Source organism: Passer domesticus, chromosome 13, assembly GCF_036417665.1.
Source record: "Passer domesticus isolate bPasDom1 chromosome 13, bPasDom1.hap1, whole genome shotgun sequence".
In the NCBI taxonomy this organism is placed as follows: domain Eukaryota; kingdom Metazoa; phylum Chordata; class Aves; order Passeriformes; family Passeridae; genus Passer; species Passer domesticus.
In genome coordinates, this window is record NC_087486.1 from 15,462,563 (window position 1) to 15,477,130 (window position 14,568).

Here is a 14,568-nt window from a genome sequence, read left to right on the forward strand (position 1 = left end):
TGCTCCCAAACCCAGGGGTGCCACCAGCCACATTCCACCTGCTCCCAAACCCAGAGGTGCTGCCAGCCACATCCACCTGCTCCCAAACCCAGGGGTGCCACCAGCCACATTCCACCTGCTCCCAAACCCAGAGGTGCTGCCAGCCACATCCACCTGCTCCCAAACCCAGGGGTGCTGCCAGCCACATTCCACCTGCTCCCAAACCCAGGGGTGCTGCCATGAAGTCCTCCAGCCCCAGCTGCAGGGCTGTCTTTGCACAAAGCCACTGGCATCTGGGATGGCTCCAAAGGAACAAGGATACAACTGCTTTTACCACATAACCACACAAATAACTATGCCTTGCCTGCACACCCCCTTAGATACACAGCCTGTCCACAGAGCACTTATTGACCTGTGCAGAAAGAGTTCTTGCGGGCAGAAACACAAACCCCCCCTGAGAGTCTGGCACAGGCAGCACTCCAAGCCACACATCTGGGGATAGGCTAGCTCCACAGCTCCTCAGGCAGGCTGAGTTTTAAGAAAGGATTAAAAAATAGACTCAACTTCTGCTTTAGTGTAAGTAGGAGACAACAGAGATGGAACTGCACAGGTCTGAGTGGGTTTGAACACAGACTTCCTATTCCTGCTTGTCCCTGCTTATTTGGTCTCCACTTCACTTTCTCCAAAACAATAACAGAAGGAAAAAGCAGCTTGACACAAACTTGGTCTTTGCTTTCTTTGTCATTCCCCAAAGACCAAGAAACAGGGGTTTGTATTAATGATATTTGAGGAGAATTATAAAAAACCACACACTAACAGCCTTGGAAAAGTACATTTTGCACTTCTTCTCAGAAGAGCTGTAAGCTGCAGACGCAGCCACAAGAAGATAGTCAAGATTCACTAGATAGCCTGTTTGAACACTGCAACTTGCGCAGACACTGCTTTTTAGTTCCTAGATATCCTTCTATGCCTTGAATACTCCAACCAGATAAACACAAGAACACAGAAGTGCTCTGACCACGCTGGCAAAACAAAGTCCCATCTCCCCACAGATCTGCTCTTCAAAGGAAGCCCCAAGCAGATGCTTAAGGGCAGAGAGTAAGGACAGGGCAGGCTATATGGTACTTCCTCCTCATACTTTCCCACCCTCCAGACATTTTTAGCTCAGGGACTTCCTGAGCAGGATGCCATTTCTACATATTTGGTAATTCTCAATGGATTTCTCTTCCATGAATTTGTGCAATTGTTCTAAGCCAGTGTAACCTTTAAATACCCACAGCACTGGCGAAATTTTACATCACTTATCTGCTGCAAATAACCACACAAACATCCTTTTGCTTGTTTTAGACCTTGCTTTTACTAATCTCATTTGAATGCCTCGCTCCCAGTTTTCAGACTGGGGCACAGAGAGAACAATCAACCCCTACTGGTTTGTAGATCTAGGAAAGGAACCAAGTGCCTTGAGTTACTTGTAGGTTACTTGTAATAGTAACTCAAGTAACTTGAAGTAACTTGGAAGCTGGGACCATACCAAGCAGTGTGTGTTACAATCTCTATTACAATCTTTCAGCATGAAAAGTACCAGATAAAAACAAGAGCTGTAGCAAAGAGCATCTTGCAGACCTTTAATGTTTTACTTTCATCATCACTTGCCCAAAACTTACCTCTAACTCCTTAATTTTCTCTTCGGCTATTCTCTGTTTTTCTAAGAGCTGATTGTGAATCACTCCTTTAGGCTGAAGAATAAACCTACAAGTGAAAAAGAAGAAACAGAAAAAGTTGGATGCTTTTTACATCAATGTTCACCAGCTGTGCACAAGTCAAGCTAGAGCCACCCCTGCTAAGTGTTCATCCATTCTCCCTCCCATGTTCTGTACAGAGACAGGAGAAATTGCTCTGGTGGCTCCCAGAGCCCCCCAGCCTGGCCCCAAAGGCTCACCAGCCTCACCCGTGCTCTGGGAGGATGAACATGGACACACAGAGATCTCCCTCTATCACTCAGTGTCCTTGGATGATCTGAAAGCAGTTCTGGCACACAGCCAGCAAGGGGAGTCTGTCAGCACCCTCCCTTCAAAGGGATTTAAATCATTTGATGGCACAGAGTCAAGGAAGACTCTTGACAGGTAAGAGATGTTTATTAAGGGTTTAGTGCTCACAATTTAAACAAACCCATACAATAAAACCAAAGCTTTCCACAGGGAAAGGCTGAGGGAGTTGGGGCTGTACAACCTGGAGAGGAGCAGGCTCCAGGGAGACCTTACTGCAGCTTTTCAATGTATCAAAGGGGCTGACATGAAAGACAGAGAGGCTTTGTACCAGGGTCTGTCATGCCAGGCAAGGGGCAATGGTTTTAAACTGCAACAGGTCAGGGTTAGATGGAACACAGAGGAAAATGTTTTAGACTGAGGATGGTGGGGTGCTGGCACAGGTTGTCCAGAGAAGCTGTGGCTGCTCCAACCCTGGAAATGTCCAAGGTCAGGTTGGGCCCAGCTTAGAGCAACCTGGGATAGTGGAAGGTGTCCCATCACAGAGGGTGGGACTAGATGGACTGTGAAGAACCTTTCCAACCCACCCTTCTGTGATTTGACAAAACAGAGACAGTGCTTCCAGCAGAAGCTATGGAACTTTCCCAGCTCCAATTCTCAAGCCTTGGCTTTAACCCAACCCCTCACTGATCTCCAAACCCATGCTTTCACCAGCCAAAGGGTTTTTCTGTGAGGTGGGAAGTGGCTGCTTTTAACTGAAGTTGTGGCCACTGGTTTCCACCAGTTCTGTTTTCAATTGCCAAAGGGATTTGAAAGATGCATCCACAACATCTGAGTCCTGCTTGCCAACAAGCAGAAAGGTGCCTCAGAGAAGCCTCTGAAGGAGCACCAACATTCAAAGCAGCTCTCCAGCACATGGCACTGGTATCCCACAAAGAGGTAAAGGACAACTAAGTTCAAACAAATTTTAGGAACTCTTCATGGCTGTTTTTCACCCTTCCAGACATAAAGAATGTACAAACTGCAGATTCACCCCCTTCCCTACTTAGAAAGTCCCCCAGGGGATTTAGAAGGAGCCTCCATGGGTCATACCAACGAGGTCAAGGTCTCCTCTAGCACCAACTAGGGTCAATGTCCTCCTGCCAGGTGACAACAGCTCATGCTCCAACAGTTAAAATGAGCAGCTTTAGACAGGGCAGAATCAGAGTGCATTCCCCGTCTGCTACAGAAAAACCTGAAATCAGTTTGCAGAGTCATCTCCCACGACAAATGACATTATTAAAGTGTTTGCTCAGTGCCTGGTAAACACAAACACGGATCTGCCACTTGGCTGGAAACCCAGTGCCCTCTGCATCAGTAACCCAGCCAAAAGGAAAACTACCTGCCACACGCATTCCTGAAATGCATGGGAGGAAAACCATGGATAATTATAATAGGTTTCCAATTAAAACTCTCTTTGGGGTTGCTATTAACTGAACACAGAAGTGCCTCCTCCTCCTCCCACTTCTTTCCCCGTTCTGCTTCACCTCCTCTTCTCCACAGGAACTTCCGCTGCATCTTTTATGTTGCAATTTTCTCAAATCTCTCTCATTTTTTCCCCAGTCTTGGCTCATGCTTATTGCTGGCATCATCTTTGCTCTCTGTCTGCTCCTGTTCTTACCAACAGAGCTCTCTCAGACTCTCTTTGTCCCCTCAATCCCCGCTTCCTCAGTCAGACTCTCTTTGTCCCCTCAGTCCCCCTTTCCCAATGGGAGGTGTCCCCACCATTCACTTGCACACAGCGGTGATGGTTTGGGATCTTGGCATATAGCAAACTGCTAAAATAACAACACAAGTAATTTGTGAAAATCAAGTTCAAGACCACCCTTCTAGGAAAGAAGTTATTTTCATTGCTGTTAGATACAGAGCCTGGATCCAGCCAGAGAAGAGGAACTTTTTAGAACCACCAGCAAACACATTATTCTGATGCTCTTACCTCAGGCACACAACATCAGAATAAAAAACATCAGCCTTCACACACATCCCCTGTAAACTCAAATTTTGCCTTGCTTCTGCAGTAGCTGCCATTAGTGAAAACCAAAGCTGCAAGATGCCTTCTGTACACAAAGCCATGAGTCCCTTCCCACGTCACTGCTTCCCTGAGCCTGCCTGTCTATGTGAACGTTTCCTGAATTATTTCCTTTTTTTGTGGGGGCAGCAAAGAAGAATACAATCCCTTCTGATTTGCTTCCCCAAATTGTACAGGAAGATTGATCATTTTGGTTTCCCTGACGTCCCTGGTCTAAAAAACAAAGTTCAACAGCAACACAGCTTGAGCAATTTTCCCCATGCTGCAGCTGGGAATGTCCCTGCTGGGTGACAGGCACTGGGCGATCCCGGCTGGCTCACAACTGCTACAAGCACCAAAACCTCCAACAAACAACTGCCTGACTTCACTTTTATTCTGCAAATGTCAACAGCAGTCATAAGGGAAAATATCCTCCCTCCCACCCTCCTGCAATGCTCTGGCAGACATGCGACAGCAAATTAAAATTGGATGGCTGAAATTAGCACTGACGAGACCTATGCGGGCAGCTGGGCACAAATACAACCACCCCGATTTTGCCTGCTGTGAAACAGAGGGCTGGAACCTGGGTCTGATCACACAGAACAGGTCGGATGTCCCTGACCTGGGCAGCAGCATCCTGTGTTAAGCACCAGTGCTGCTGAAAGCCACCCAGTTGAGTTCCCTACCACAGGACCATGGAGCTCTCGGTCTCAAGAGCACGGGTGCCACCCTGGAAGATGCCAAGGCCAGGTCTTTGAAAGCTGAACTGTAAATCCACATCCATAGTTAACTGTTCAAACCTGTGGCTTTGCTTTCCAACACAAGTAGGACTCAAAAACATAGCAGTTTTTAAGAGTCTAGTTTGGGATACACACATTATGGAGATCTTGGCCAAAGTTTTTACCTAAGGAAGTAATGTGGTTTATGGCAGCACTTGGAAAAAGCAGAAGTTTGTTCTGCTCATTAGGTAAGAAGTGCTGCAGGGAACTTGTAATAAACCAGAATTTAAATTTTATCTAAATTTCATTTTTCCAATTACCCTAAGTAATACATCAACTTGATGATTTCTAGGTTTTTTCCTCACCAAGCTGGAGAAATAGGGCAGTGTCATTTTGCTGCCTGGTTTCAGTTAGATGTAGTTATTTTACAGATGTAAATGTACAGATTTTCAAACTCATTAAAGAAGCACGGTACATTCTGACAACTTAATTCTTCCCTGAGTGAGTTTGTGACCAAGCCTTTCAAACACATGAAGTTAATTCCATGCCTGGAGGTTCACCACCAGCTGAGAGCTGGCCCCATATGAGAGTCACCGAGCCGAGGAGCCCTTTTCTGCTCGGTGGTGCAGAGCCCAGCAGGTGACACAGCTAATACTGACCCAAGAGCTGCTTTCACAGCTCTGCTGGAGTTCATGGGAGGCTCCAAGCCCCCAGAGTTTGTGTGTTGGACTGGGATGGAGTTTAAGCACTGCTAATCCACAGAAGAAAGGCAGCAAACCAAGTCTTCTCCCAGACACGAGAGCTCAGCCATATCCTCCTGCTCTCAGTGAAGCGTCACAGCACACACTCACAGACCTGTCAAACATGACACCTACACTATCAACCATGAAACAGTGATTCAGAAACATGTTCAGCACCCCAGAGGCAATTACAAAGCTTAGTAACAATCACCTCTTCACGCAGGAACTTTTTCACTGTTGCTAAATTAACACAAAAAATATCTGGGTCAGAATGGACAAGTTCACCCCATCTCACCTGGCCACCCATTTCAAAGAGAATGGCTAGTAAAAATAGAACAGCACTTGCTAATAATTTTTCCAATGTCCATAGATTGTGGTAAAAACTCAAAACAAACCAAAGAAAATTAGAAATGAAAGTTGCAGAGGAGGGGGGTCCCTGAGGACAGCAGTGCTCAGCCAGACCTGGGCTGCCAACAAGAACAGCTCCATGGAGCAGAGCCAAGTGGCTGCCAGTCGACTGCACCTACATGCCTGGCCTCCCAGTGACTGCTGGTTCTCAAGTGCAATATGGGTACAGAAATAGAGCACAAGGGAACTGAAAGAGAAACCTCGCTCTAAATATTCCACTTGTTTCTATTTTCCTCCCCTTGCTAGCTCCTCACCAGGAATTTTGTTTCCCTAAGGCAGAGAAAGTGGTTTATATACACTCTGAGGCTCACTGCTAGTTTCTTTCTGAAAGGATCTCTTACCCCTTCACAATTCTAATTTTCTATTATGATTTTCATTTGATCAGTGTTTACATTGCACTCCCTGATGCTCTGGCCCAAAAGGCCTTCAGACTCCTGTTAGGTCAGCAGTGCTGCCCACTTCATCATCTGTCTGCTCCTTTGTGTCACACATACACACCCACAAAGTGATGATGGTCCAGTGTAAGTAATTCCATAACTCAGCCTGTTTGCACCAAAATGTGCTGTTTACTTGACTTTGAGACATAATATTGGATTCTGAAAGATTTGCCTCTTAATGAATGAGGTTATGGAGACGTTTGTTCAGCACATGCCACTCTTCATTATGACATACAAGTCATTAAAGTTATTAAAGGTGGAGTCACAGTGATGCTCATAGTTCAGGTTTTCCATGAAGAATCCCTACTTTCAATTACTTGCAACTGCAACAAACTTCAGCCTTTACAGCTGGAGCTTTCAGAGGCAGGCAGCTGGGCATGAGCAGCCTCTCCTCTGCCCCTGAAGTCAGGAAATGTGGTCCCAGCGTTTCTCCTGCCTGCCTTGCCTGTGCAAGAGGCTGTTTGTGTTCAAGTACTCAAACCAGGAGGGAAGAAGCCCCACAAGAGGCCACAAGACTCCTGCACAAAGAGTCTGCAAAGAAGCTCTTCCCGCTTGGCTCCATGTAAATCCCTGCAAGAATCAGGGTAGCAGGGGAAGCCTCAGCTTTTCCCCTGCCAAGATGGGTACACAGCTCTCTGCCTAATTCCAGACAGACAATTTTACAGGTACATATGTCCAGTGTTATTTTGCCAGAATAATGATGAATGGCAGATCTGTAAGTCCATTCACCTGGCTCCCAGCTCACACAAAGAGCCACTGTAACTTCAGCTACATGGTTCTCATTCCATTTGGGAAACTCTCTACAAAAACTGAAAAGAAAACAAACAACTTTGTGCAAAGCCATAACATTATTTTAACATGTTTACTGTAGTTCTAAACAACCTAACATGTTGTGGTATATCACAGCAGTGTTTACACGGAATGTCCTGCTCCTTGAAACCAAGTGCTTGCATTAGACCACTCTGTGAGAAAAGTTTGGCTAAGCCCAGTGATGCATTTATCTATTTAAAGACGCTTTTTAATTCTGAACTTGCACTGCTGCTCAAGCTTTGAGCAGACTCAGCAGGGGATTACTGCATTTTAAGTACTGTTCAAAGCCAATGGAAGAAAGGCTTCCAAGGAGCTGATCCCAAGCAATCTAGCTTGATTGAACCAAAACCAGCTGTGCAGAACTGCCAGCACCCAGTAGTCCTCTTCTACTCTCCCAGGACTTGCTGGTGCTTCTGCAAATGATTCTCTATGCAGTTCATACCAGGCACAGTTTATACCCCTCCAAATTCCAGTTTTAGTCACTGTAGATGAATTACCCAGTTCCAAACAAGACAAGGAAGCAATATTAAAAAAAAAAAAAGAAAAATCATCACTAATTATAGCTTGTGCTGCCACCCTTCATGTCTAAGAGTTCCACATTTTTTCAGCCTGATTTTGAATTTCCCATCAACAGATCATATGCCTTAACTAGAGCTGGTTCAGAACAGATGGAGTTTGAACAGATGAGTTGAAGCTTTTCCTATGTTTGCATTTATTTTAGTGGTCAGTCGTCTCACTGGGTCACCTCGATATAGCTGACCCTAACTATTCCCCCACATACCTTAAAGCAAAACAAATCCCACAGCTTATGTCGGGAGGATTATACATGAATACATTCCAAGGAGCAGCAGTTTATAGCTCACATGACATTTTACTGGTGCCCTTGGAGAGGTGGATGAGCACCAGGAGCTGTTTGGGCAGGAGACATCCCCAGTGGGCAGCACAAGCTGTGCAGAGCCAGCCTGACACACGGGAGCACGCAGAGACCGGGATTAGCGGCGCTGGACATCGGCCAAACCGCGTCTTATGTAGGCCCCAACAAGGGTAACTTTTACTCAGATGAACGTTTGTAAGCCATAAACCTATTTACTCTAAGGAGCTAAAGGATTTGAACAAAGAATTCCACGCCTCAAACCTCGCTCAAATTCGCTTCCTCAAAGCCAGGCACGGGCTGGCCTGATGGAGCCCCACGGAGGGGTCTGGGCTGCACTTCAGGCCATGTTTACATTGAGTTTCACTTTTTTGGGGGGCATCTCTCAGTAGCTCCAGCATATTACATTACCTCAAGCCAAGATAGTAACACAGCTTGCAAACAGCAGTTTCTGCATTGCCAGACACTTAACTAGATGGTAGATTTATACCATTGTTCATGTTGGGTTCTTTAAAAAAAGACATCAGGAATATACCTCTAAGTGTGTATTAAATATAGCACAACCCAAAAAAAGAAAATAGTACTGTGGTCTGCTTTTAATGAGCACCATAAATTCTTTTTGAAGGCTCAATTGACATAAATGGAATTTTTAAAAAAAAAGAACATGCAAATGCCTCCTCTCTATCATACAGGAATTCATAACATTTGAGATTAAATCCATGTGGGAAAACACTGCAAGAACAACAGCAGTTCATGCAATTGAAATCCCCTTGAGTGGATCTGCCTCACTATATTCCTGATTTAGTGGTTTCGTCTTCTAATTTTGTTTTCATATAATTTGTTAGTATGTAGTAATGATGAGCTGTGGCTTATTTAAGCCAAGGGAACTCAGATGACTACAACATGCCAACCACACATGCAGCTCAAATAGATTTTTTGCAGTCTGGGTTGTACCAGAAGCAGAAAACAGAAAACTTTTTCCCAATAATAGGAAGTCAAGATCCATTTCTAAAATCTGCTCTGTTTTCAAGAATTCCCCACAAATTCCTATGGAAGAATGCTTAACAGAAAAAAAAAATTAAAACCACAACACCACATGGATATGCACCAAGGAAAATATAAACAAGCAAATGCTGGTGTAAGCACCCTGGTAAATAATCCTAAAGACATTTCTATTTTAATTTTTTTCTTATTGATAAATATTCTGTGATCAAAAAGGTGAACTTTGCAGTAGCAAATGAAGTGTGACATGAAGGTACTGCTATACTCTGACAAACTTATGCCCTTCTCAGCAGCAGACCCTCCCTAACAACCTGTACAGGGAAACTGGCAAAATCAGGATCCATCTTTTTTTGAAAAGCAAATCCATCCACAGTTGCAAGAGGGGAAAATATGAAAAGATAAAAATATTTCTGCCTTGCCTGGGAAGAAACCTTTGAAATGCAAAGTGAGGAGGAAGACCCAACTTGTAGATAAATAGCACAGTCTTGATTTCTGCACATCCCAAACCCTGCTACAACAAAGCATCAAAGCACTACAGAAAACTTCACAGCAGTGGACACAAAGATAACTGAGCCAAAAGCATTCAAGCATAACACTAATAGACAGATATTTCTGGACTCTGGAGTTAAATTAGCTTGTACTAAAACAACCACACTGCTGTGCCCTAATCAGCAAGAACAAACTTCTTTTTTTTTTCTATTTTGCTAAATTGGCCAAAACATTCCGTTAATTCAGCAAATAGTTTTCGAGAAAACAAAGTAAGAATTCAAGACAGAAGTTGTCTTGCATTTGGTTTAGGATTTGATGCAGCACTTTGGTTCTTGCATCTCTGAATTAAACTTGTGTTTAACATGAGACTTGTGTCTCATGCCATGGGATTGGTCTCTTCATATTTAATTCAGTGTTTTAATGCAGGGGTTATGAATGAACCTCTCCTTCTTTCAGGCTTTGAAGAGGTGACAAGGCCAGGATGTTCAGACTTAGATTTCTCATTTGTTTTAAGGCTGTTACACCTAAAATTTAAATCTTATGCCGACATTCACATCCCAGCTCAGAGACTGACTGGGCACGTCCATCTGAGAGCTGTGGGCCCCCAGTACCTTGTCACACCCTGTCCTGCTGGCTCAATATCCACTGACTCCACACCTGGAAGGGCATCTCCAAGCAAGACAGAAATACAGCAGGGATCCTTCCTTTGGGCCAGTGATCTGGCCATTCTTCTCTGCTGCAGGAAAGCCACATCCTCTATGCTAAACCTAATAACCCTGTGACCTGAAAGAAGTGCTCTAGAATTCAGCATTTCTCCAGGGACTCTCATCCCTGATTCCAAAATTTTCTTCAGGAAATGGGGAAGAAGTTTTAAAATACAGTACTTTAAATCCATTAAGTATTAAAGAAAATGGAAGTTCCTTGCTGTTTCAGAATACCAGAGTGACATTTTAAGTGCTTGGAGAATTTCAGAAATCAGTCACTCGTGTTCCATAATGGTTTTGCAAAGTCATTTGGCACAGCAAGTCACAAAAGCAGGAGCAGTGTAAGCTCCTCAGAACATTTAATACTTTCTAGCCTATATCCAAACAGAACACTGAGCCACTGAAGCAAGAGATGGGCTGTATTTGCAAGAGAGCTCAGCTTCCCTCTCTCTGGAGGCAGGGACAAAGCCAAGGTGCCTTAGTGCAGCCCTCAATGCACAGGAGCCCAGCCTGCAAATGCTGTCCTGAGAGAGCAGGCTTCCTGAAGGCTCTGGCATTTCCATCACAGCACATTGCCTCTGGCTCACAGCACACCAAATTCCCTCTTCTAGCAAGGGCAGCCTGCAGGAGCAGTCAGTCTCCCTTCTGACCCTTATTCTCAGTTTAGATTTCATCTCAGGTTTACTCAGGTAGCTCCTTCCTCTGTGTTGTCTAGGTAACAGATAGAGAAAAAGTTAGGGATAAAGAAAAGAATGGAACAGACTTGTGTGAATGTCATAGTCCTGGTCCCAACAGAAACATGTTCCTAAAGAGTTAAATGTCACCAGGCAAGGGAGACAAGCAAGAGGAAAAGCTGTATTGCTAATCTCCTATCAGAACACCCACGCAGTAGGTGGGGGACTATAACCAACAGATTTATTTCCAGTAGGGATAAGTAAAAGACTTATTTGTATTTTAAATTAGCTATTATTTTTATTTTAAGACCCTTGTTTCTGCTGCTTATGTATTTCACAAACACTGACTTATCAGACATGTCTAAATTCTCTGCCTAAAGCTGATTCTTTAAAGAAATGCAGCTGTTTCACAGAACAGGGCAGATAGACATCTTGCACACAAGCCATGGAAATCTTTTCTTCTCTGACGTTTCAGTATTGCATGGAGAAATTATGTAGAGCAGCAGGGCAGAAGGGCTATAACTGGACCAAGATATCCAGGAGATTACAAATGAGCAGCCCTGGGCAGCAGGAATAAGATCAAGAACTAAGCGGGGGCAGGGCAGTGGGGAAGGAATGTGTTTGGAAGTGAGATGTCAGTTGGAAAAGGAGCCTGTGCCCAAGAGAACAAGCTCCCTTTCTGAGCTGGAACCAAACCCAGGAGTCCAGATTCCCAGTATCTCACTACTGCCAGCAGTAACCACGAAGCCCATGGACCAACTCTGTTCCTCTCATCCTCCTAATTAACCAGGAAGGGGATGACAAACTTCTGCCCCTTACTTCACAGACCAAGTCACTGGCAGCAGTACACAAAACTACTGTATCACCCCTGCATGCATCATTCTCATTCTTGCTTTCTATGACAGCTCTCTAAAGAGATCTTGCAAACTTTTCTGCCCACTCATACCTAACAACACTGTGAATATCATCGCTCAGGCTGCAACTAAAGTGAGTAGTTCAAAATCAGGAAAAACCTGAAATAAAAACCAACTGTGTGATGGAAAACCTCTTGGCTTATGCCCATACAGCCTTTGATTCCTCATTTACCAGGTCACAACAGCTCGTTCAATGCGCAGCAGCAGCAGTGGTCAAGCAGCTGGACACAAATTTTGTTTTCTTCACAGCTCAGTGCCTGATTGAACTTCTCTACACACCAGACTTACTGTGGAAAATAAATCCTCCCTTTTCCAATAGCTACATGGAGGAACTTTAGGTTTATAAACACAAATTGGCCAGAAAGCAACACACTGCTCCCTGGGGCTGGTGTCAGCACCTGTCAGCTCCTCAGCAGCCGGGCTCCGGCGCCCAGCCCGCACCGAGCCTTCCCCACAGAGCCAGCCCATGGGGAGCCACTCAGATTTCACACACCAGCCTATAGTTAGCAACTGAACCATCAAGGTTAAGCCTTGGGTGTCCTTCAGCTCTTTGTGAGATTTTTGACATGTGAGCAGGAAGCACAGGGCAGCTGCCGTGTTCTGTGCTGGCAGAATCGAACACCTCACACACACACAAACAGAGAAAATGCAGCTCCTGCAGCTTCACCCAGTGATGTGCAGCACGGACTGCTGCCTTTGGGGGTTCAGGAAAGAGCTTACAGTGACTGATCCTGTCTCATTTGCAAAAAAACCATGAATCACAGTAAAAGCAAGAATGCATTGAAATCCAAGGAATCATCAAGAACATTTAATTCTCTCTCAGGTTTTACATGCATACGGTTCAGCCACCAAAAATCTGAACCACTCTTTGAAAAAAATTTAAAAATTCAAAATCATGTTATTACAGCTGTCCCATAAAATACTGTAATGGTACAAAGTCATTTTATAGGGACAGCTGTGATAATATATTATGTGTGCAGAAAATCTTGAGCCAGAAGTTGTGCTACAGTATTTGCTTGATTTTTACTTATATTTTCTCTTTTAAGTGTTCTCCCATTAGCTGTACAAGTAAACTGATGATAAAGCAATATCAAACCAAAACTGACTGTCTATTTTGGCATGGCATGAAAAACTGCAGCACTCTCCTCACCGTGCCCCACACCAAGTGCCAGACATTTTTCTTCTGTAAATAAGGATCTTGTCCAGGTTATGGGCTAGAAGAATGTAAAGGGAAAGGTCTGAAATATTCAGACAGAATTCTGAAGCTTAAACTTTCAACATAGTTCTCAAAGCAACACGATGATATCAGTTCACAAATAGCTTAAGCAGAAGTCCAGCACAGTGGTAGCTGTCTCAGGCTACGTAACGGGCCCTTCAAAAGAGTATGAAGTAACAGAACTGAAATGTATTTGGCAAGATGCCACCACCCAGATGAGATCCCAGCCTCATAGATATGTACAGTACACACCAATTCATCAGTTCATACTATGTGGCACTGACATTTCTTCTGCCAAACCAAAAATAGCTTTAGCAAAAGTAAATTGAGCCCCACATGTGGAGCCCAGTAAGCCTCGGCATGTTACACAAACTGCAGTACTTCCCCCAAAAAAAAATCAAACTCAAGTTGAGGAACAACAAATGAAACTTTCACATTCATTAGAAGTGAAGGAAAAGCTTTCTGGGAAGGAAGAAGACTCAGGATAGGGGTTCAGAAAACAAAAACCACACAACTGCTTTCCAAGTAATGCACAAGGAAGTACCAAAGCAGGCAGGCTTCCTCCCAGGATGCAGCACGTCACCACAGTTTCTCAAGCCTTCAAATTCCACGAAGACCTGGACCATCTTGTCCTACAGAAGGGTACGTGCTAGCCCTTTGCATACAGCCCATCCACCCAAGCTGGAGGAAAAACACAGAAACCCTATCAGAGGCTAGATTCTAACTAGCAGCTTAGATGGGTCTGAGGGGGAAAAAAAATGGAAATTGAAAAAATTAAAAAGTTAAGCATAGGAATAGAAGAACAAAACTTACTTCAAGAATTCAGTTATTCAAGCAGAAGAACACTGATAATCAGAATTAACAGTGACTCAAACCTCCACCCTTCCTGGATAACTGAAACCCTTTAGAGCTCCAGTATTTCCATGCTGGACTACGTAAATGAAATTAAGACATCACAAATATGCCTTCAGTGGCCAAACTCAAGTCCATGCAGGACATCTGCTAGTCCACTTCACAGAACATGGCTTCTATGTCCAGAAGAAGCACAGTGACCATCTCCTTTGGACTCCAGGGGAACACAAGATGCCAGACAGCCCTTGGATTTAAACTCCTGCTCAAGGGTTGCTTTAGCCTGTTTTGCCAAAATCCCAAATTTCAGCAATAAATTCTCTGCTAGGGTTGGAGTGGGCTTCAGGAAGTTCCTCATGTGCTTGGTGCAAGCTCTCTGCACTAGGAAGTGACACAAATCACACCAGTGCATCACTGCCAATTGGCAGGGCAGCTTCAGCCCCACAGCCAGGCCAGGCAGAGCCCACAGAAACACCCTGTCAAGCTTAGGCAGGGGAAAAACAGCATGAATGAACAGCATTCAGAAGAAGAGCACTCCCTTAATCTGTATTTGCATAGCCACTAATACAACAAAGCCCATGAAGAGTTCAGTTTTTAAACAATATCACAATGCAAATATTTTCCTGCTGGCGCCTCTGGCATCCCCGAGGAGCCCGAGCTGCCGGCCCTGCCTCACACTGTCTGGCCATGGAAAGGGAAGGAGGAGAGGACTGGCACAACACTG

The 14,568-nt window shown here is 44.5% G+C and overlaps 1 protein-coding gene across 4 annotated transcripts in view; it reads right to left on the reverse strand.

Annotated features, from left to right (window-relative positions):
* Nucleotides 1–14,568, reverse strand: part of PFDN1 (prefoldin subunit 1) — a 31,578-nt gene that overhangs the window by 14,399 nt on the left and 2,611 nt on the right. For all 4 annotated transcript variants that reach the window (XR_010347120.1, XR_010347119.1, XM_064387723.1 and 1 more), the window contains exon 3: nt 1,644–1,728. Coding sequence is in view for 2 of the 4 variants with exons in the window: in XM_064387723.1 (XP_064243793.1) it covers nt 1,644–1,728 (85 nt within the window). In the remaining 2 variants the exon portion in view is untranslated. The remainder of the gene's footprint in view (nt 1–1,643; nt 1,729–14,568) is intronic.